General features: G+C 42.0%; 1 protein-coding gene across 1 annotated transcript in view; it reads right to left on the reverse strand.

Annotated features, from left to right (window-relative positions):
- Positions 1 to 510: 510 nt before the first annotated feature.
- The window catches only part of Pdxdc1 (pyridoxal-dependent decarboxylase domain containing 1), a gene marked incomplete in the record, with an annotated part of 50,604 nt that continues 26,517 nt past the window's right edge, over positions 511 to 24,597 (reverse strand). Inside the window, 15 exon segments of the mRNA XM_005391842.2 lie at positions 511 to 1,012; positions 1,534 to 1,638; positions 2,728 to 2,824; positions 2,913 to 3,005; positions 3,890 to 4,011; positions 4,278 to 4,396; positions 5,136 to 5,307; positions 8,259 to 8,364; positions 9,934 to 10,022; positions 11,555 to 11,618; positions 15,333 to 15,383; positions 18,294 to 18,419; positions 19,226 to 19,327; positions 19,475 to 19,523; positions 20,054 to 20,138. Of these exon segments, the coding sequence (XP_005391899.2) occupies positions 756 to 1,012; positions 1,534 to 1,638; positions 2,728 to 2,824; positions 2,913 to 3,005; positions 3,890 to 4,011; positions 4,278 to 4,396; positions 5,136 to 5,307; positions 8,259 to 8,364; positions 9,934 to 10,022; positions 11,555 to 11,618; positions 15,333 to 15,383; positions 18,294 to 18,419; positions 19,226 to 19,327; positions 19,475 to 19,523; positions 20,054 to 20,138 (1,637 nt within the window).

The raw sequence follows: 24,597 nt of genomic DNA on the forward strand, positions 1-24,597 counted from the left end.
AAAATAGACACACACACATACACACACAAATATATATATATGGTCATGAAGAGACTCAACAGTTACTCCTAATTAGACAAGTCCTCAAATTTGTTTACAAAGAGCATAGAAAGGGAGAAAAGATTTGTGGCAAAGGAGAGTCCCAGACAGACAGAAGCCCTGCCATGGCTCAGGTGGACACAGTCCTTACTTCGTCTCCAGGAAAAGCAGCAGTTTGAGGATGGCAGAGAGGGATCTGGATGCTCTTCGGGTCCCACTGAAACTCACTGCTTCAAGCCAGCCAATCCAGGTGTCTACCACAGCGCGACCACCACAGACCCGTTACAACAGACAGAGGTCACTGCTGTCCTGCCTCTGTGGAAGCACAGCACAGAACCCAGAGAGTCCTAATAAAAAGTCACTGTGTGCAATCTAATCACATATGCTTTTGTTTAGAAAGAAGAGAGCAAGTGTTTCAAGTGGCAAGCATGTGAAATTGTGTTGTTTAGAAATAAAAGTGTTTATGGTAACTTAGGAGGAAAATGGTTTTACTACACTTGGACAGGCAGAAACAATAGTTGGTTGTTCTGCATACACATAAAATAATGGATTGCCCTCCTGGAAAGCCTGGCTTTCAGGCATTTATTTGTGCAAAAATCCCAATTCAGCACAAATAAGTCATGTCTATTGGATGAACATGTGGCACAATTCACACGTGCAGTGTAACTTCTTCCCTGAAACAACTATCAGTACAGTCTCAAACCCAACAATGAATTTTATCTTAAGCTCTCTGGCTCTTCCACCTGTGGATGGTCATCTTTGGGATGCTGGGTCCTGTTCCGGAGGGCTTCAATCTGGCTGGCTTGAGAGGCAGGAACCCCTGGCGGTTGCTCAGGCCTGTGGGCCTCTGGGGTACTTGGCTCCAGCCCACTGGACATGTCCTCCACCTTTTCCAAGTCTTCAATGTGACTGACCGAGCTGGTTTCACTCACAGCATCTGAACCTCTTAGGGACCTTTTAAAGGGCTTCTGACCTGGGAAAAGATGGGATGAACAGTGCTGACAGCTTGGTGAGGCCTAATGTGACAGAGGCTCCCTGTGCACCCAGTTATTGCTTTTTTTTGTAACTGCTTGAGGGCAGAAATCCTGGAATTCCTGGTTCTGAAACATTATGAGGAAGGAACTAAGAACTGCTACTGTTACTCAATCATGTTCCCCAGGCTGGGAACTTTTGAGGTCATCTTAATAGACAAGATCAGAATGAGCACCATGGTTAAAATAATGCCAGTGCTCCAGAACCCAACTTGCCCCCTACAGTGCCACCAAGGCATTTCTTTATGGCAGAGTCTCAAAGCTACTAAATGGGTTATTCAAAGGGACAGTGATTCATGGTCTTAAAGAATAATAGGAGTGAGGGTTAAAGAACCAATAAAACAAAGGTATGTAAGTGAACCTCAAACAAGGGAAAACTGGTAAACATGCAAAGGTCTGTTTTCCAAAAAATACAACCAATTTTCTTCCAAGTTAATGAACTCAAAAGTGTGATGTAATATACCTGGAAGTCTCTGTTTGGTGTGAATGCCCGAAGGCGTTGGAGGCGGCGTCACTCCTGTTCCTTGTACTTTGTAGACGTATGTGTGTTCTGTAGACTCCAGAGAGCCTGCCAGGGAGACGAGAGAATGGGCAGAAGCTCCTGCCACAGCTTGCCCCCTAGTGATAGCACTCACTCTACCTTGCGCCCTAATAAGCTGCTTCCAGCATTTAGCTTTCCACAGACTGGCCTTCCTGAAACATGCCAACTAGAGACAGCTGGGCCAAGTGTCCTAGCCCTGTTGAGTGTCAGACCTTCCTCCCCACTTTCCCTCAGTATCTGGGGACACTGGATCAGTGGTGTACACAAACATGCCTGGGGAGCCAGACCCAACTGGGGAATACTTTAGCCACAAGGAATGGATGCCTCTTTGCTAAAGGCTGAGGCTTGGCAGATTAAAACTCAGATTATCTTCCACTGTGACAGTGCCATCATTTCCTAGGGAAGGGGACCTTGGATTTCAGAATTTTAGGTCCTTGGCAGAAAAGGGAGGAGTCTGAGCTTTAATATATCTTTCCCAAATTCTAGCAACTGGTTACACTACTACTATCTAGTTTGAAATAACATGTTCCAGGACTGCATGCTCTGACCTTAGGATCCCCTCTTTCAAAAGCAGCCCTATACTGGGCAGAACATTCATGAAGACTGCAAGGACTGGTGACCCTGAGCTCAAATGCCCTGAGCTTGCACAACAAGCTTGCTGCCTTGCGGTTCTGACTTTAATCGAAGTCTCCTCAAATGGGGTTACAGGCAGGTATTGACATGATATGGCAACCAATGGGCAAAGAAGCTATGGACCGTGTCCTTTTTGTTTTGTTTTTTTGAGACAGGGTCTCATTATGTAGCCTAGGCTGGCTCAAATTCATGGCAGTTTTTCTGCCTCAGCCTCCTGAACAGCTGAATGGACCGGTTCTTGTGCATTCAAGGAAGAGGAGTCAGCTTACTATAGGAATGGGCATCTGCCTTCCTACTATTTTAGTGATGGAGGGGTCTGTGAAAAAAGGTGACAGGGCAGCAGGGACTTCAGATTCCTGCCAGAGGACTCAGGGACAGACGCCAGGAACTGTAAAAGACTTCACAACATGAGGGGTGTTGGGAGCTAACGGTATCTGGTCTAAGCTCCCGTGTAAATGAGATATGAGTAGAGACTAGGCCTACCTGCTGTTAAGTTAAATGTTCTTCCCTTTTGTGAAGCTTGTACTGGAGAAAACCAATTCAGCACGGATCCTACTACAGGGATCTGCCGCAACACTCCCTGTAAAACATAACCCTCACTTCAGGATCACGTTGCCAAGCTGGGCTCCCTGTCCAATGTGGCCAAAGAGTTGGCTCTGGAGCCTCACCTCTTCCAGAAGTCGTTCCTCATTTGCCTTCTGCAGCTGAACCTGAGCTTCTTGAATTCCTTTTCGGACGACTTCTGTCATATTTTCCAGAAGCTGTATGAGATCAAGGAAGGCATTACTTGTCTATGCTTCTTACTGGGGCCTACAGGAGCTGCTGACATAGCACTGGAGATGTTTTTACAGAAGTACATCAGTAACAGAATTATGTGTTTTATAGGCCAGAGTGAAAATCAAATAGAAGAGAGTAAAATGCTTGTGGAGGTCCAGACAGACACCTTAGTGTGACCAGTCTTACGTGACAGGCAGCAGAGGAAAAAGAACTGAGATCCTGTCATATCAATAGACAACACATCACCCACTCAACATTCAAAGAGAAAAAGGCAGAAACCATATAGTCAAGTTTGTAAGAAACCTTAAGAGTCCACCCAACAGTGAATGGAGCTGGTTCCTCACTCTCATTTCAAACTCTTCTCTTCCGAACCCTACCCAAAGCAAGACACACAACATGCATTTCTGTCTGCTCTCAAGACATAACTGGTTTAGGGAATGGCTTTTATCCTGGTAGTCTGCTCCTCCATGCCAACTGGCCAAGCAGCTCTATTTCTGGTGGGAGTCCTATTAGCAGAAATGTCCACCTCACCTGTCTTCAGGACCAGTTTCTTTCAGGAGCTCCCCACTGAGCTTGCAGGCAGAGGAGTCTTCAATGTGCAGCTACTGTGACTCCACAGCACTCACTATACCCAGCTCAATGTGTATTTCTCCCCACTGCCTGACAAGTTCCCAAGGGTACTGTGTCAGGCCTACTTGGCACTCCTCGTTTTCTGGTACAACACTTCAATCACAGAGAACATTTACAAACTTTTTGGGAAAGAATGAGTAGATAAACATTTCCCACAAATGCTTCCTCTTTCATGACCCCAGCTAGTTGGGGAGGCAAAACCCCAAAAAAGGACGAAACAGTGATCAGTCTTACAGACCCTTGAGTTTTCTTCAATTTCCCGAGCTGTGACTGCAATGGTCTCCACCAGTTCAGAAACATCTATGTTGTCGCTTACCATACCAACATAAATGCAGCTCTTCATACTCTTGTACTCAGGGCCTGCGGGAAGAAACAGCAGGCAAGCTTGGCTTCCTTTCTGTTCAAAGGGACGCCTGGGCCACTCCCCTTTGTAACTGCAGGACCATGCCTGAAAAGAGGCCCCCTTTATGGGGGTAATTGTGTCTCTAATAGGCTGAAGATAGGAACTTGAGGAAGAACTGCACCTTCACCTAACCCAAACCTTCCATCAGATGGATGAAGCCATCTAAGCCAATTAGAAAATGCCCTTCCACAGTTCACAGTTAAGTTATAGAAGCAGTAATTACCCATTTTAAATGTAAGGTCAGATTCCAGTTCATTTAACTTTTTCAGGAGTGTAGAATGGATTTTTTCTCCCTCTGGATCTGATTTCAAACTGCTCTTATCATCATTAGCATGTTCATACCTAAAAACAATATCAAACAACGGTACTTCAATCAAAGTCTCCTCAAATGGGGTTATAGGCAGGTATTGACAAGCTGTGGCAACCAATGGGCAAAGAAGCCATGGACGTGTCTTTTTTTTTTTTTTTGAGACAGGGTCTCACTGTGTAGCCTAGGCTGGCTCAAATTCATGGCAATTTTCCTGCCTCAGCCTCTTGAATGCTGGAATTATAGGCATATACCATCATGCCCAGCTGAATGGTGTCTTGAGGTTCAAAACTCTCAAGAATATACATAAGGGCTAAGTCTTTGGCTTTAGGGAAGAGAAGCAAGGTCTGGAGGTCTCATATGTGCAAAGAAAAAGACAATATGCCTCATTAAAGAGGACAGCCACTGCAGGGCTGCATGCAAAGTAGAGGCCAGTGGGGCACTGTCTCCCTGGGAACTGGGTTCTGTTTCTTAATGACTTGGAATACTCTATATACCCTGAATGGTAACCATTTGTCCCCACAGGTACTTGTATGTCAGCGTATAAAGCACACACTCCTAGGGACATCTGCCTCATTAAGTGCAATGGTAGGCCAAATCACGTGCTGTCACTGGGCCTTTGTAAATGCCCACAATGGCTAGTTGATTTTTTGACAGACAACTATATTGTATCTGCATATACTCATCTTGGATTTCAAAACTGGTTCCCAAAAGACCCACTATGTGCATTATTTGGTGAAATCTTCAACATCAAGAGGCAAGTCAAACCTTTACCTGACAACCCCTATTCCAGGCCAGTTGGGGTCATCGACATATAGAAGACCTGCAGTCCCCTCTACTTCCTGCTTGAATTCTTCTCGCAGCTGCAGCGTACAGGTCAGGACAGGCAGTTTGCTTTGGATGCAGGCTACAAGCTGATCCACATCCTCTCCTTGTGTTCCTAACACTGAAAAACATACACAGAATATTTGAGAAATGTGTGTACATGTGTAAGGAATGGCTTATAGGGACAACCTCTCCCCCAGTTAGGAAGGCCAAAAGCTCTAGGTATCGTCAACTAGCTAAAGCTGAGGAGTCAAAAAGAAGAAGGCCACTCAAGCCAGCTATGGAAGAATGAGGTGTTAAAAATTAGCACAGCTGGCTGTTCCAGCTATAAATGTTTTGTAGGTGATTTGGCACACAGTGAAACTCTCCAGTGTAGAAATCAGACTCTTCTCGAAGACAGGACTGCTTTGGTCTGGTTATAAGCATCTTCTTGCAAGTTAATACAAGTGGCAATCAGAGTTTCTCTCTACACTACCACAAGTGGAGGGAAAGGGAAGTGATTTGGTGGTCTGTGTCTGGGACACAAAGAAGGGCATGGCAAGGCGACTGCAGTCATTTCAAGACCTCAGGGCTCCTCTTCTGGCCCTGTTCCTGCTGCCTCGGGAGTTGTGGCCTTGCTTCCCCAGGTTCTGAGATAAAGCCCCCAAGGAGGCTGGCCTGGCCACCAGTAAACTCCACAATGGTGTTCTCTTTCCAGGACAAATACCTATCATTTTCCTACTTGAAGGAAAATACCTTTCCAAAAATGTTGAAAATACTTCATGATAAACCATCAAATATTCCCTGAAAATATTTAAGTCACCTCACAAAAAAGCACAACCAAATTTATATATCTTTTCTTTAAATCCAGTTTTTAAGGCTGAAAACTACATATTTATGGGACACCAAATGATGTTCTGAGACATATGTACACTGTAATGTTCAAATCAGGATAAGCACCTCTATCTCTTGGAACATTCGCCATTTCTTTGAGGGGAAAGCATTCAAAGTCTTTTTTTCCAGCTTTTTTGAAAAACACAGTACATTACTGTTACATATGGTCACCATACTTATTCCTCCTGTCAGTTCAGTCTTCACATCACTACCATCAGGTGGCGGGGACCAGGCCTGGAGATCAAAGATCTTATTCAACGTTCCATAGGTATTTACTGGTGTAGAAGGCACAGCTTCCAGACTTTCTAGGGTAAAATCCATACTGGCTACAGTGCTTTCTGAAGTGTCTAAAATAGTTGCTTTGGACCTTCACTGGCCTATTAAAATTCCTGGGGAGTTTTTAAGATACTGATGCTCAGAGTTTCCGAACAGCTGAATACCTAGGAGGTCCTGGAGGGTTCCATGCCTGGAGAGGACACAGCAGCTCAGTGCCCCTTCCCCTCCGTCTCTTCATCTTTACTATATATATCAAACTCCTTAAGTATACACAATACAAATAAATGCAACTGAGCAAAGACCCAGGAAATCAGATCCTCAGTAGGTGGCCCAGCCACTGGTGGTTTTTAAAGCCTCACAGCGATTCAAAGATGCAGTTATGAGTAAGAACCCTTGGAATAGAAAACCGAGGGACACAGGACATCAAAACACAAGGATTCGAGTGACTTTAGCAGTTTGCTATTTTTGAGAAGTTACAATGGAATGCTAATCTAAATTTAGACCTGAAGAAAAGAAACAGCTGCCCCTAATCCACCACATCTTAAGTGCACACTTCTATTGGGATCTTGTTTTTAATTAGATTTATAATGTGGGTAATCTTGCTAGGGCTATAGCTCTTAGGCTCTTGTTAGTTTTTCTAATATTCCTCTTCACCATGCTTTCTCCTGGCACAGGAAGTGCAGAAATCTCTAAATTGCCAGATCTGTCACAGCTCACCTTTTAAGACAGACCAGGGAATATTTTGATCAGCTCCTTCTGATCTTTGGGCTCTGCATTCCCAACCTAATAGTATAATTTATCCATTCAAGGCTTCAGGTGGTGATCCAGACTACCACCCCTGATGCTCCTGACAGATTTCACCAACCTTTCTCCCACTGCACAGGTGCTCAACACATAATCCCCAGTAGGTAGCACCTGAAACCCCCTTCAGCTGAAGTAGCTACATGACGGTAAGAGCCCTCCAGACCCTCAATTACCCACAAAGAATTAAGGAGATTTGTGTCTCTCGGGGGGAAATGAGGCAGGAGGTTAGGTGTGGCCAGCCAGCTGGGCAAGTGGGCATGACCTGTTCGTCAGAGACCCAGGACACGTGTGCAGAAAAACAATTCCCAAGGGCTACACCTGGGACCAATCAGAAAATGCTATCCTCAATTCTGCTGGTGCAAGATCAAGCAGGTTTTGATGAGACAGCATATATCTTATGTCATCCTAGGGAGTGGCAGGTACAGGGGACAGTGGCCATTAGCCCTGTGGCCACTGTGCTGTCTTTCACAGTGGCCCACTGTCACCTGCAGAATTTACTTTTTTTTTTCCCTACTTCAGTTAGCCCATGCTTGCTCTTTTTCTATCTTTGATAAATGTAAAACTTTGCAACCTTAAAACAAGAAAAAAAGAAATATCCCCTCTAAAACTGATGCTGGAAACCACAGCAAAACAGAGTATCATGGGGGGATTAAAGAAAAAAGAACTCAGATGTGTTACGTACCTGTCTCAAATGCCTACAACGAATGTAATCATTATATACTGCAAACATGAACTAAAAGACAAAATAAAACAAAACACCCAGCGTATCATGAAGGAAAACTAAGTAGGATATGACAGCACATGCTTGTGATCCCAGCACTCAGGGGACTCAGACAGGAGGAGTGCAAGTTCAGGCTCAGCCTGGGCAACTGAGCAATTTAGCCTGACTCTCCCTCAAAAAATGAAAAAAGGGCTGGTGATACATCTCAGTGCCAAGGCCCTTGGTTCCATCCCCAGTATGGCAAAAATAAAAGATGGATGGATGGAAGAATGAGTGGATGGACAGACAGGCGGACGGACAGAGGGACAAATGCATAGATGTTAGATAATCAACCCAACAGCCTGGACTTTTAATAGACATGTTTACCAGAACAGAAGGGAAACAAAGATACTAGTTACCTGCTGCTGTCATCAAGGGGCTGAAGCGCACACACATGCCCTCGACCTCCAAATCCATGACAGTGAGGCCACTTGCAGGCACCAGCTGTTTCAACTGTTCTCCCAGCTGGAGGGAAAAGGACAGTGCACACACATTCCTGCACCACAGCTGCGAGTTCTTCCCCCACTCCCCTCACTAAGCACAGACTGGAAGGGGGGCTCCTCTAGCTCATTTCCTTTCATCTTCAGTTGGTCTTTTTTTTTTTTGGCACCAGGAATTCAACTCAGGACCTCGCACTTGCCAGGCAGGTGCTGTGCTGCTCTGCTGAGCTAATATCCCTGGCCCTGGTCTCTGAATACTTATGGTCACTTTTCTGTTCTTTCTTTTTTTTGGAGACAGGGTCCCACTGTATAGTCCAGGTTGGTGTTAAACTCACTAGGTAGCCCACGCTACCCTCTAACTCTTGCTGATCCTTCTGCCTCAGCCTGAGTTATGGGATTACAGAATGCAATCCTTCAGCTGGCACCACTTCTTTTTAAAAAAATAGTACAATTTACTTTTCTTCTTCTTCTCTTCCTCCTCCCCGCCTCCTCTCCTTCCCCTTCCTCCCCTCCCCCGGCCCCTTCTTCCACTCCCCCTCCCCATCCCCCTCCTTCTCCTTCTTCTTCCTTTTTTTTTGTGGTACTGGAGATCAAACCCAGGGATGCTCTACCACTAAGTGACATCTCCAGACCCTTTTATGTTTTGAGGCAGTGTCTTGCTAAATTGCCTTGCAGGCACTAGAAATTGCAGTCTTCCTGTCTTAGCCATCCTCAGTGTTGGGGGTGTGTGCTACTGCACCTGGCCACAGCCCTTTCATTGTGAGACAGGCTCTCACTAAGCTGCTAAGTGACCCTGGTTGGGCTCAAACTTGCTATTCCCCTGCCTCACCCTCCCAGAATGATGAGATTATAGGCTTGCACCAACATGCCTAACTTATTTTCCTTTTTATTAATACAATTCATTCTATAAAAATCTACAAAATGCAGGTAAATGAAAAATATAAAGTACCCATAACACACCAAACACTGACTGCTGACATTTGGTATACTCCTGTGTTTTTTCTATGGCGAATGGAGTATCTGTCATAAAACACGGTATTTTACACACTTTAAAAATTTTTGTTTTTTCATTTAATTTGTGCTGACCATTTCTTGGCTGCCTAACACATTCAGCAACATGGTTTATAAAGGCTGTTTTGAACTTCATTGTGTGGATGTACTATAACTTACTCACCACACCCTCCAGGGACTGATACTGCTGTGGTAAGCGTCCTTATGCCATTCAGAACACCCTAAATTCCTAGAGGTCTTATTTCAGTGTCCACAAAGTACTGAAGCACACCTCTGGCCCACACTGCCCAACTGCCAAAGGTGCTCAAGGACTTGGCCTCAGTGCCCACTGAAGCAGCTAGATGTTCACCAGAACACCACAGCAGCTGCACTGCATGCCACACTGCAGGCTATTTCAGTCATACACAGCACTCAGGAAACAGCCACAGCTGGAAACTAAGGGAATGATGTCAAGAATGACTGCCAGGGTGGCCATGAAGTGATCTGACTGAGAAAAGTATCCCAAAACAAGTTGAGCACCTTCTGTTATCCCAGCCATGACACTCTGGGATGTAAAGAAAAAGGCAGACAGCAGCCACCTTACCCAGCGATTCAGAGCATCACAGGAATGTCTCTCCCGGCCGAATGTGGAGGGCGCCATGCTGGGTACTGGGACTGCTTTTAAAACTGGATCTGAGGCCAAAACAGAAAGGATTCACTCCCAAAAACATGGCCAATTTAAACATCGCAATCCAACTCCATTTCACTTAGGTTCCATTATTCGCCCCAAGGGAACAGCCTCATATAGTTCTAAAATCAAACAATTCTAACAGAGGTTTAACACACTTTTTTTTCTCACAAACTAATACCTGAATACATTTCCAGAAACAGCATTTTTTTTTTTTGAGACAGGGTCTCACTATGCAGTTCAAGCTGGTCTTGAACTCACTTTGTATCCCAGGCTGGTCTCACACTTGCAATGATCCTCCTGTCTCAGCCTCCCAAGTGCTGGGATTACAGGTGTGCACCAACACGCCCGGCTTAGAAACAGAATTCTTAACTTCACTTTTTGAAAACGTTGCTGCCAAGGCCTTTGGACTAGCCAGCACTGAGTCTACCAACCATTGTACAGTGGCAGCCACAGTGCCCAAGCAACCAAACTGGGCTTCCCAAAACCTATCCTTGGCCCATAAAACAGTCTGGGTGCCTGCTCACACTTGGCACTGTAGACATCTGGGTACACACAGCAGGCAGCGTTTCTGTCACCTTGCAGCTTACAGTCTAACTAAAGAGAGAAAATCACCACATGCTGGTCATTGCTAGTGCCGTGAAAGAAGACCACAGGCCATGACCTAATAGGATGGAGTCCTTCAGACAAGACAGAGAGCAGACACTCTCTGAGAAAGTGGGAACTTAATGGAGAGCAACAGGAAATGCATTTGAGGCAGGCAGAACAGCACAGTGCCAAGGCGGTGAACTAGGAAGGAGCACTGTTATAGGACTGAAGCACACTGCTCAGGAGGGAAAGGGTGGCAGAGGAAGGCAGAGACAGAACACACTGGCCTCAGGGGCCACAGGGAAGAGCCTGGCTTCATTCAGTTGAAACAGTAGGAGACTACCATGCTTTGGGCAGGAAGTGGTATGATCTGGCTTCTACTTCTAATGCTCACTCACTGCTATGTGGCACATGAAGTGAAATAGGCTAAGCAGAATCCAGGGAAGTCAGATCAGTTGAGTAGGGGATGCAGCCATCTAGCTGAAAAATAATGATGCCTTGGTAGAACTTTGAGCAGTTTTGTTGCGGTACTGGGGATTGAACCCAGGGCGTTTGCACTGAGCTGCATCCCCCTTTCCTTTTTTATTTTTGATCTTGAGATAACATATCACTAAGTTGCCCAGGCTGGGCTCAAAGTTGAGATCCTCTTGCCTCAGCCTCCCAGAGTACTGGGATTATAGGCATGTACCACCACATTTTGCTAGGGCATCCTATAAAAACAGAGTTTTCTAGGGGGTTAAACCTACTAGGTCAAAGTATCTGGGAAGTGCAGCACAAGAATCCTTTTTTAAGTGACTCAGCCATTCTAGCCCTGACCCAGAGACTGACGTTTGGGAACCACTGGTATAATCACCATAAACTGATATTTTGGACTATCTAACTTGAAATGATACCAAATTCAAAGCCCTTACACACAGACACAAAAATAAACCTTTTTAAAATCACCTACCTGAGTTTGGTAATTCCTGGCAAAATCTGAACACCACTACTGGAGAACTGAGCTCATCCTCCACCTGCATAAGCAGAAGTTTGGTCTTACCAAGTGATAGTAAATACCAAACACCCATGAAGTCAAGCACTCAGCTGGGAAAACAGGGTGGTAGTGGTCTATTTTGTACATAAACCCATGTAAAAGCTCAAATGTTAATTTCAGTTGCTGAAGTAACAAAAACCAAATGTTTGGTAAAATTTTTAAAAGTAACTATGACCCACTCGAGAATGCAATGTGGTTCTGAGATTAGTATGTGACACTGAAATTAAAGGGAAAATTTTAATATTTATAAACATGAATGATCAGAAAAGGTAAGAAAGAGTAGAACTAGAATCAGTGTTGAAGGTGCCAGTGCTTTCAAAGAATCCTAGAAATCATTCAAGATTTACTAGAATTTTTATACTCAGAAAAGAAATAGAACAAGTACTTTCTCCTCCTCGCCTTGTAAAGTTCTCAGAACAGGATATAGTGCTATTGGCAATGTATAGAGCCACCATGGAAGTGTATCGATGTATTTACTAAACATATATACTTACGTGAGACAGGCAGCAACACCCTTCACAGTGAATTTTCTAACAGATGAAACTGCTCAATGCACTACAATAACACAGCACTAGTTCCTGCCCTTTGCTGGACATTCATCAGGGCACACAGTGAGCAGCAATGTCCCTATAGGCAATGTGGTATTTCTCTGAGGGTGAGGCTCTGGGGGACCAGCTCTCCAAGCTTGCAATAAATGCAGTACTATTCATCTCTAGTCCTGAAATCTATGTTCCTAGGTTGAGTGTGACGACTCATGAGTTAGATCACGATAGGAAATGCCAACTTAAAGACACAGGAAGTAAATGGGCCAAAAGCTTTACCACCAATTTTTCAAGGACCATATGGATGTAATTCTGATCAAGAAAGACTTATATTTAAATCTGCTAATTACTTATTGAGCTAGTTCCTGTGCTAAAATCATTTCATATCTGTCATCTCCTGTAACTTTCACATTTAATTGAGATAGGGTCTCACTATGAAGCTTAGGCTGGTTCTGAACTCACTACATAGCCCAGGCTGGCCTTGAACTCAAGGAGATCCCCCTGTCTTGACCTCCCAAGTGCTGGGACCACCAGCGTGCAACACCATGCCTAGCTTGCCTTTATTTCTTTGAAAGTATTAATATTTACTGAGCCTAGTAGTGCACACCTGTAATCCCAGCACTCAGGAAGTTCAAGCAGGAGGATCACTGAGAGAGTTCAAGATCAGCCTGAACTATACAGCAAGACCATGTTGGGGGAAAAAGAAATAATCAGGGGCCTAATATTTAAATGAACTAGAATAAGGCCAATAAGGAAGTAGAAAAAAAACACAGTGATAAAATAATCCAACCATTCCCCCATCTTTAGTTAAGGTAAAACAGAATGACTTCCTTCCTTTCTCCCTCCCTCTCTTCTGCGGTACAGGGGGTTAAACACAGGGCCTTCTTGCTGAGCTACATCTCAGTCCTTTTATCTTTAAACAGGATCTTACTAAGTCAGTAAGTCACTCAGGCTGGGTTGGAACGTATGATCCTCCTACCTCACCCTCCCAGAGTACTCGGATTACAGTGTGCCACCATGCCCAGCTTTCTTTTTTTGAATTCTCATCTCAAATGCCAATGTGCATAAGAAAGATTGTGCAAGGTTATACACATAAAATTTGGTTCTAGCAACATGGTAGACTGAGCTAATACTAAAGATATCAATTCTAAATATCAAACACTGGATTAAATGAAACCCATAACCAAAACGTTTTAAACTACTGATGCACCCCTGTAGTCCCAGTACTTGGTAAGCTGAGGCAGGAGGATCATCATGAGGTTGAGGTTGACCCTGGGGTACATAGTGAATTAAAGGCCAACCAAAACTACATAGTGAGACCCTGTTTCTACTCCCCGACCCACCCAGCCAAAAAAAAAAAATCCCTGAGCTCACAGCAAAAGTAAGTATGCAAAGAGGAAACAGAAAAGAAGAGCAGGAAGAGCAGAGCATGGATGGGCTGAACCTTGGTTTTCTTGGCCAGGACCTTGGGTTTTAACACCCATGTGAGAGACAGTGGTAAATTTAAGTAAAGCCTCTGTAAAGCTTCTACAGGAAAAAAAACAGACAATGAACACACACATGATTTCTGAGAGCAATAAGGAAGAAAACCTCTCAGGGCAAAGAATGATGGGTGTCAGTGGGAAGGAAAAGCCTGTCTGTATTTGAAGTAAGATTTGCAAGCTAAGGAACTGCCACGAGAGGAACCAGAGGGGCAGTGAGTGTTTCTAGGCAGGGAAGAGCGTGTACACAGCACCCTGTTGCGAGGGCTAATGAAAGCAGCACAAGTGAGGCACTTGTACTGTGGGTGGTATGTGGCAAACATTTTACAAAGCAGCAGCTATAACGACGATGATGAGTGACTGACCACAATGTTTTGTGGAGTCTGCAAACTATTATGTCCACTACCAAAAAAAGCAGCCATTAGAAGAAAGGACAGAGCAGGATTTGTGCCTGGGAGTGTGTAGCCTTACAAAATGGTTCAAAAGAACTAGTGATGGACTAGCTCCACTTGGAGGAAAAAGGACATGAGGAGCCCAGATGAACTCTACAAGGCAGGAATCCCAACTGCATGCTCAGTCCGGGTCTCTGCCATCAGAAGAGCCCAACCAACACACTTCATTGGCTGCTTGACTTGGGCTCAAGAGGGTGAGAAGATGACTCACAGTCACCTGGCTGGAATCATCTCCACCATTCCTAATGGCTGCTCCATTTTCCATGGTTTCCTAGCCAGAACTCAGGCGGGGTGGCTCCAAGGCCATGCACAGTAGCCACCACTCCATCCTCAAGCCTAACCATGTTCTAAATCAGAAAGAAACTGTACTCACTGGAACCCCACATAAATAGTAGGTTTCTTTTTTTTTGTTGTTTTTTTGTTTCCATTTTTTTGAGACAGGGTCTTGCTACATAGTGCAGGCTGGCTTTGAGCTGTGATCTTCCTGCCTCAGCCTCCCGAGTGCTGGCACTCTATAATGTGCTACTAGTGCTGTGCTACCAAGCCCAGCCTAGTTTTAAAGTTAACTGTACTCAGCAGAATTGTCACCCAGCCTATTTAAATCAAAATCTGACCAAAACATTTCCTGTAATTCTAAAACACAATAAAATGAAACATTCCCACCTGAACCAATACTCATTCTTAATTGTTAGTGCTGCTAAATTCGTATCTCCTGTTCTAGTTATTATCCCAGAGGTGCAATCTGAGAGATTCATTTTGGGAAGATATCAAGAGGAGAAAGGAGCAGGCCTACTTGCTTTACTCTTCTTCATTCTACCTTGTGCAAATAAACTCTGGTGTCAGGAGGTTTCACAAAAAGTAGCCCAAAGCACTCCAAGACAGAACAATTTTTCCTTTTAGGAAATGGGTATTCTAAAGTCCTTGGGCAGATGAACTCAATGGTGTTTATAAGATCTTTGTGCAGTTCTAAATTTTAACAGGATAAATGGAGCATATGAAAGGCACTATAGGAATTTAAACACTGTAAGGGACAATTTCTTGGTCTCTGGCTGTCTAAGACATAAACAAATGCATGATGCCCTTGCAAAGGCTTCATTTAAAAAAAAAAAAAACCCAACCAGAGCTGTCACAATTCAACTGAAATGCATCACATTTGGTGAAAAGCATTTTGTTGAAGTTTAAAGAAAAGTATTTCAAAATAGGAAATCATATGCCATACCAAAATTTTGATGTGGTTCACTTTCTTCAAACTTTCCTGCAACCGCTGACTCTGCAAATGACAAACACAGCTTGTGATTAGATTGTCATTAGATTGGTGCACGTATTCACAGTTTTCATGAGGCACCCAAGGTCTGCAAACAAAGATCTTAGGCATCTGCAAGTTGGTGATTTCTAAGTTTGGCTGCCAATTTTTGCAATTCAAGATCTCCAATTATTCTTCAATCTTTTAGTTAGAAGTTACACAGAGTGATTCAAGAAACTCCATTTCTGGTCAGGCGTGGTGGCACATGCCTGTAGTCCCAGCTCTTGGAAGGCTGAGGCAGGAGGATCATTCCAAGTCTGAAGCCAGCCTGGACCACATAAAGAGACCCTAAAGAGACCCTAATGAAACCCTAATGTTTCTAATGAGACTTGTAAATGTATCCTATTAGTGATATAAGCCATTTATTTTGAAACCGCTAAGTAGAAATGTGAGCAATGCATAGTATGAACATTAGGGCATGAGACTAGTGATACATGAGAATACAGCTGGCCTAAGAGAAGATTAAAAGCATAGCTCTGCCAATCAACATCTGTAAGACCAGTTCCCTTAATTATAAAAAGAGAATGATATAATACCCATCTTACTGGGTTGTCGGGAAAATTACATGAGTCAACAATACATTAGGTGCTCAGAAACAGTGTCTACAACACAGTGTGCATTATGTAAGTGCTAGCTATCTTCATCTCCACTGTCTGCCCCAATTCCCATTTCCTTGCCCTCAATATGAGGACAGTAAGTGTCTAACTCATGTGTAAGGGTACATTAATTCAACAGATATTTGGTGAGCATTGGATGCTGGAAAGCTCCTCATGAAATCTCATTTTTAACATGTTGTCATTAGTAGATCTTACATTCTAGGAGATCAGTTGAAACAAAGCATTAAATGTGCTTCATGGTACTTGGTACTAAATAAAAGCTAAAGGGGCTGGGGATTTAGCTCAGCGGCAAAAACGCCTGCCTGGCAAGCGCAAGGTCGTGAGTTTGGTTCCTGGTACCGGAGAAAAACCAAAAACCAAAAAAAATAAAAATAAAAAATAAAAGCTAAAAAACTGCTACCCACAAAGAAGATGGTGATAACAATGAGGAACAGAAGGAAATGGAGAAGATGACAACTTTCTGCTCTCAGGGAACGTATGGAGTGTAAGGCATAACATGGAAAACCATACCTGCTTAAGTTCCATGTAGCTTAACATATGTACTCAGCTTGGGGAGCCAGCAGTACAGTATCAGGCAAGTCCTCCTGAGTATTTGAAATCAGCTACAGGTTTTGGTTACAGGAAGATGCCAGAGCTGTGGTGACCTCAAAGGCTTGGTAATTAATGTCATCATTTATTTTCATGCACTTCATAGGCCCTTGTGAACTGAAGAACTCTCCCTTGATGTCCACTTTCTCTAAATTAGCTAAGTTACTATGGCAATAAAGGCTTCTCTTTCCTAACAACCAAATCAAGATATGACCCAATGGCATATAAGAACACTTTTTTAAAAATGTAGTGCTTTTATAAACACAAATTTTAAAATTATTAATATAAAAAGGAACTAACCTAATATATGAAACTAAGAACTATGCTAGTGAAATATGAAATGTTAATTTTTCTAAAATATAAAAATGACGCTTGAGGAAGTGCCAGTTCCCCAAGAAAACTGACTGTGGGACAAAGGAGCAAACCCAGGGCCTTATATATGTTATACCTGTGCTCTCCCAGTGAGCTACACCCCCAGTTCAAGACATATTTAAAACAAAGACTTAAACCTGTAAACCTGTACGAGTAACTTCCTATATTCAGGACTACTCTTTGAATTTTATATGCATTAACTCATTGAGTCCCCATATAACAACCCTTACTGCATCATTATTCCTAATAAGGTGAGAAAATGGCGTGTCAGGAGGTGACATCACGCTTCTGAATTTAGGAGGGTTCAGCTCTCACTACATAAACATTACTTTTTGCTTTATAAATCTATGGTCTAAATGTGTCTGCCCCAAATTCCTTTTTTTTTTGTCTTTTTGAGACAGGGTCTTGCCATGCAGCTCAGGCTGGCTTTGAGCTCACTTTGTAGCCCAGGCTGGCCTCGAACTCACAACGATCCTCCTGCCTCGGCCTCCTGAGTGCTGGGATTACAGGCGTGCACCACCACGCCTAGCTTTGCCCCAAATTCCTGAAATCGAATCCCCAATGTAACAGTATAAAAGTGGGGTCTTTGGAGGTGATTAGGGCATGAGGGTAGCACCTTCATGAACAGGATTAGTGAGTCTGCTCTCCTCTTTGCCACCACCACCTATGAGGAATAGGCCCTTACCAGATACTGACAATCTGCTGGCATTTTGATCTTAGATCAGCCTCCAGAATTGTAAGCAATAAATTTCTGTTGTTTAGAAATTACTCAGTCCAAGGTATTTTGTTATAGCATCCAAATGGATTAAGAAACTAACTATAGCATAATTATATATTTTCCATAATTAGAACACCTTGAATGCAAAGATAATCAGAACTGTCCCCAGAATCCTACAATTTGGGAAGCCAGTCCAGTGCACTAGGAATATCTATGCCACTGTATCCTACCTCTAACCTCCATATTCCCTTATTGTAGGGGGTCAGTCAGGCTGTGGGAGTACTTATCCTCTTCTCCTCCCCTCTTCTTCCTTCCCTAGAAGTCATCTTGGGACCCCAGTTCTCATCTCAGGCTGACAGCAATATTCCTTTTAATATGATTTCATCTGGGCCCACTGCTGGGTCAATGCCAGCAGTCTCTCCCAGAACTTACTTTCAACAAGAAAGACCCACAAGATGGTCAGTCTGCTTGCTTATGATATGGTAAGCCCAGATGACAATGCACTGGATGGAGATGAAAGATTTTCTGTCTGTACTTTTGTTCAGTCTTTGTGACTCATTTAAACTGTAGGTGTCTACTCACAAGTTGACAGGCATGCTTTATCTTCTCCACAATCCCATCAAGTCCCAAGTATTGTAAAGACAACCAGAGAGGCAGGGCACGGAGTTTGTCTGCTGGCTTATTTGATGTAAGACCAGCAACTAATGTCTAAAAAAAACCCAATATCAATGCATTAGTTAAAGCCATTGGGATCCTAGGGACTAACTAGCTACCATTTATCTACACTTTGGATTTGACACTGGCTTGCATTATCCATTTGATCGTCCAACAACTCCATGAGGCAAATATTCTAGGTATCTTAGCTCGGAGATCTGGAGTGGCAAAACCAGGATAAGAATACAGATAGAGCCCAAAAGTAAAACTAAGCTCCTTCAAGAACCAGGTTGAAGGTTGATTCAACGTTGATCAAGGCTGATCTGAGCATTCTCAAATACCTGGTCATTATCAACAGAGCAAGTCAACAACCGTTTTGGCAACAAATCACTTAACATTTATATTCCATGTGCCTGTCTCTAACGTATCTACTACATTAGAAGCCTTGAAATACTCCTAAGTCTATAATTTTACTTCTGGGAACTTACCTAAGGAAAAATATAAAACTGGGAAATATGTTCATTATGTCACTATTTCAGTAACAAACATTTGAAAACATCCTAGAAGTTCACAAATAGTCATGATTAAATAAATTGTGATACTTAAGTGACAGAAAATTATGCAGGCATAAAATGCCATAAAAATCCTTTATATACATAGGGAAGTATGGAGTGAATAAATAGAGAAATACGTATGGAATGGATTTACATATGATAAATTTAAAATATATAAGTATGTAAAAAAGAAGTGGAATTAAGGGAAAAAAATTCACCTTTTTCTTCATTTTTCTGTATTTTGTCCCTACAGCCAATAATAATTATTTACCACTCCCTCCTTCTCCCCAGGGAGAGTAAGCTCACCAAGGCAGGATCGTCATGTTTGTACAGTGTCACTGCAGGAACAGCAGGCAAACCCAGCCAGGGGCCAGGAGTCAATGTCATGCTGTCACATTTAGTTGCAGCCTGCCAAAAAGAGAACAGCTTTCATTAGATTATCAGAATACAAACCCAACTCCCTCCTCCACTCATAAAAACTGAAAAACCATCAAGAACTAAGAGATTTTAAGCTCCTTCTTAGGAATATCAATATTTAGTAAATCAGTAACATACCAGAACTGATGAAGAGACATAACCTAGAGCCAATGTTGCCAGATTCACCCTGGAAGAAAAAACATCAGTATAAGAACTACAGTAATTACTTAATGTTAATTACTAAAGAGAGCTTTCCAAGGAGAACAAAAACCATAACTGTGCCACTGCAAAGTGACATGTAAGTGTCTTTTAGTTGTGTGATTATCTCTTCTTATAGCAACAGATGTAGATTACACAAATTCTGGGAAACACTTCAAAAAACATTTTTAATAAAAATGTACTTCAAGGGATAACTCATTTATTTGGTATGATGCACATTACTCCATTTATTTGGTATGATGCACATTACCTTTCACAGCTATTTTCCAGTCATCACTCTTTTATTTTATTTATTTATTTATTTTTTTTGAGACAAGGTCTCACTGTGTAGTTCACAATGGTCTTGAGTTCACAATGTAGCCAAGGCTAGCCCCGAGCTTGAAGTGATCCTCCTGCCTCAGCCTCTCTAGTGCTGGGATTGCAAGTGTGCACCATCGGCTTGGATGTAAACTCTTCATGAGGACTACACAAAGCCAACCAATCTCATCATCTACCTACCCCTCCACATGAAGCCATATGCCATACTGTTCACAGAGCTCTTTCAAACGTCCAATCTTGTCTGTGTGCCCGACTGCTGCAGTTCCTACCATAAAGCAAATAGGCAAGAATATTAAAAGGAATAAATATTGTGTGAAAAGCTAAGAGCTTTTATATACAGAATCTCTCCAGGAGGGAAGTAACTTATTATACCCCTGTTCTGAGAGTCTGTGGACCAAAATTAATTTCTTTTATGTGCTATTTACGTAAGCTTTGAAGGTATGCATTCTCCATTATATATATCTAATTGTATTACTAAACTCTCTTATATAATGATTTTCTATGTACTCTTCCTGTTAATTCAAGATATAGTTAAGTTTCCCACCAAGCCTGTGGATCTGGTGAATTATATGTGCATTCTGTTTCTTTCTTTACCTCTAAGTATTTCAAAGGTATATCCCTTAAGCATTCCTACTCTTTTAGCAGACTGTCTTTCATCAAACAAAGTTTATTTTACATACTAATACTGCTATAGTATTTTTTTGTTGGTAGCATTTGCCTGGTAGCATGTGCATACGTGGCGAACCTATGGCACACGTGCTGCAGTGGGCTGTTTGTTATTATTGAGAGCCTTGAAAGGTTCACCATCACTGGCCTACACTACCCTTTCCCACTCCTTTTCTCTTTCCTTTTTTGTCATTATATGGATTATTTTGAGTATGTCCTTTATAAGAAAAATACACAGATGAATTTATGTTTTTTTCTCATTCCAAAGCCTGTTTAAACATACTAAACACTTTCAGCCACTCCTTTGATAATTTGATTGCATTACAGGTTTTGCTGGGCAGACTTTTCTGAGACATAGCTTAAATAAAAGTTGGAGTCATGCATTTTCCCAACTACCCTAAGGTTCCAGTTAGCAGAGTCCCAACTACTAAGAGTTCACTCCATCCCCAAAGGCCTCCACAACCTGGCCAAAGAAAATGGTTCTGCAGTCTGTGCCAGGAAAAGGGTGAAAACTTTCCCTTTTGCAAAGAAACCTCTCTCAAATTTTAAAAAGCGTTCTATTACATTTAGGTTAGTTGAAAAAGATCAAATGGCAGCACAGGGGCAGTGCCACATGATCCTACCCTCCAAATGAAGGCACAGAGCTGTGTTTAGTGACTGGACCACATTCAGATTCCTTTTCGTATTTTTTTGCAATGTCTACTGACTAACCCGAGATGTGTACTCTGGCCGCAGCAGTGTGGCCACTAACCAGTCATTCAGTCACATGCCAGATGCAGCCCCTTCAGTCTATCAAGTGACAATATGGGTGAATTTGCTTCCTTTTAAACATACAGTAGATAAGTCAGGCAAGAAATTGTGATTTTCTTGCTGGCAATAAGGTGGACACTTAAATATTTTCTTATTTTAAATAAACAGCTTTATTAAAGTGTAATTCATAGGCAGTAATCCCACTCATTTAAATGTATAGTTCAGTGAGTTGTGATAGACACATATAGTGTATAATCTAGATACAGAATATTCCTATAATCTCAAAATGTAATCAAGATACAGACTATTCCTATAATCTAATCAAGATATAATCTAATCAAGATATAATACCAATATAATCAAGATACAGACTATTCTCATAATCTCAAAAACTCCTTTATCCCCACCATAGTCACTTCTCTTCCTAATTCCTCACTAGCCCCAGACAATCCTGATCTCTTTCTGTTAGTATAGTTTTATCTTTCGTAGAATTTTTTTTTCTTTTGTTTTGTTGAAAAAGGGTCTTGCTACATAGTTCAGGTTGGCTTGAACTCACAGCAGTTTTGCGTAAGTCTCCTGAGTGCTAGGATTGCAGGTATACACCACCATGCTCAGCTAGAATTTCTTACCAATGGGATTATACATTATGTAACATACTGTGTCTGGCTTTTTATACTTAGCATGTTTCTGAAATTCCTCTATGTTGATGTTCATTTTTTATTTTTTTTCTGAGACAGGGCTTCACTAAGTTGCCCAGACTAGGCTTGAACTTGTGATCCTCCTGTGTCAGTCTCCCAGAGTGCTGGGATGGCGGGTATGCACAGTTCTTTCCATTTATTGATTAGCATTGCATTACATGGACACACCCCAATTGGTTTATCCATTCACAGATGAAGGACATCTGTACTGTCCTATTCTTTAACATTTTCACGTAAGTCTTTGTGTGGAGATGTTTTCATTTCTCTTTGATAAATAACTGGAAATGGAACTGATATATTATATGGTAATTTTACATTTAGCCTTTTGAGGAACTGGCAAACTTTTCCAGAAGGACTGCAAGATTTTGCATCCCCACCAGGAATCTATTAAGGTTCCAGTTGCTCTGCATGCTCACTAGCATTTGGCACTGCAATTATTTTCTGCATTCTAACGGATATGCCACTGTGTGTTTTTTGTTTGTTTTAGGTGTGTGTGTGGTGCTGGGGATCAAACCCAGAGCCTTCTGCATGTCAGGTAAGCACTGTCATTGAGCGTCATCCCTAGCTCTCACTGGTTTTAAACTGCATTTTTCTAATGATTAGTGATATTAAGCATTCTTTTTTTTTTTTTTGGTACCAGGACTCGAACCCAGAGCCTCACACTTACCAGACAGGTGCTATACCACTGAGCTACATCCCCAGTTCCTAAGCATCTTTTCAAGTGTTTATTTATATATCCTTATATTTTCTTTGTGAGATTTCTGTTCAAATCTTCATTTTAATAACTGTATTAGCTGTCTTACTCATTTGTAAGAATTCTTTATGTATTTTGAAACATTTTCAGAAAAATGTTTTGCAAATATTTCTTCCAGCTTGCTTTTTGTTTTCTTAACAGGGTCTCTTTCAAATAGCAAAAGGTTTCTTTTTCTGGTGCTGGGAATTAGCTCCAGAGGCTTGCACATACTACGCACATGCTCTACCACTGAGTTATATCCCCAGTCACACTTTTAATTTCTGATAAAGTCTAATTTAACAAAAAATGGTTTTGTGTCTTGAGAAACTTTTGTCTAACACTCAAGATCACAAAGATCTTTTCCTTTATTTTCTTCTCAAAGTTTTGTTACCTTAATTCTTATGTTTAGGTCTATTAGCCATCCATAGTTTATATATAGATATATATACACACACATACATACATACATACAGATAGACAGATACGGGTGAAGATTCAGTTTTTTTTCCTACACGGATATTCCCCTTGTTCCAAGACTACTGGTGGAAAAGACTAACAGACTATTGTTCTTACCTTCAATTACACTGATATTATTGTTAAAATCAAATGATCAGCTGAGCATAGGGGTATATCCCTGTAATCCCAGCATTCTAGGAGGCTGTAACAGGAGATCTGCAAGTTTGAGCCTAGCCTAAGCAACCTAGTGAGACCCTGTCTCAAATTAATAATAAAAAAAAGAACTGGGAATGTAGTTTACTGTGAAGGCCTTAGTCCCACCACCAAACAAAAGTGACGTATACATTATATAAGTATTTATGAACTTTCTATATTCTCTTTATTTAATCTCACACAGTTTTGATTATTTGTAGTTTTATGTGCGTTTGTGTGGGCATGTGCTGGAACCTGAACCTATGGCCTCATACATGTTCAGCTTGTGTTCTACCACTGAAGATATTCTCAGCCCCTAGATGTAGCTTTATGTAAGTCTTGAAGACAGATAAGGTAAATCTTTCAAATCTGTTCTTTTTCTTTCTTTTTTTTTTTTTTTTTGGTACTGGGAATCAAACTCAGGACCTTGCGCTTGCCAGCCAGGTACTTATGCCACTGAGGTATATCCCTGGCCCAAACCTGTTCTTTTTCAACATTATTTTGATTATTTTCAGTTCCTCTGCATTCCCAAACTGGTTTAGAATCAGTGTCTATAAGAAACCATGGTGGGCTGAGGATATAGCTCAGCAGCACAGCACCTGCCTGGCAAGTACAAGGCCCTAAGTTCAATTCCTGGGACCAAAAAAAAAAAAAAAAGAAAAGAAAGGAACTGCAGCTTCCTGAGATTGAGAGGGACTGAGTTGAATCTACAGATTGGTTTGGGGAGAACTGACTTAACAATACTGACCAACACATGGTATATCAGTCCATCTATTTGAGTCTTCTATAATTTCTTTCAGCAACATTCTATAGTTTTCAGAGTACAGATTCTGCATGTATTCTGTTAACTTTATCCATACACTTCTCATGCTTTTATGCTATTATAAATGACATTTTAAATTTTATTTCCTGCTGTGCATTACTAGTAGGCAAAAATCCAGCAACCTTGCTAGGTTTACTAATCAGTTTCAGCAGCTTTTTCTTTAGTTTCCTCAGTTTCTACCTATGCAATCACCAATAAAGCCTGGTGTGATGGTGCACATTTGTAATCCCAGCACTCAAGAGGCTGAGACAGGAGAATCGCCGTGAGTTTGAGGCCAACCTGTGCTATACAAGCAAGTTCAAGGCCAGCCTGCACTACATAGCAAGACCCTGTCTCAAAAAAAAGAAAAAAAAAAAATCAAAGAATCAAGACAGTTTTACTTCTTTTCTAATATAAATATAATCTA

The sequence above is a fragment of the Chinchilla lanigera genome, unplaced genomic scaffold, assembly GCF_000276665.1.
Source record: "Chinchilla lanigera isolate Chin_1 unplaced genomic scaffold, ChiLan1.0 scaffold00041, whole genome shotgun sequence".
Taxonomy (NCBI): Eukaryota; Metazoa; Chordata; class Mammalia; order Rodentia; family Chinchillidae; genus Chinchilla; species Chinchilla lanigera.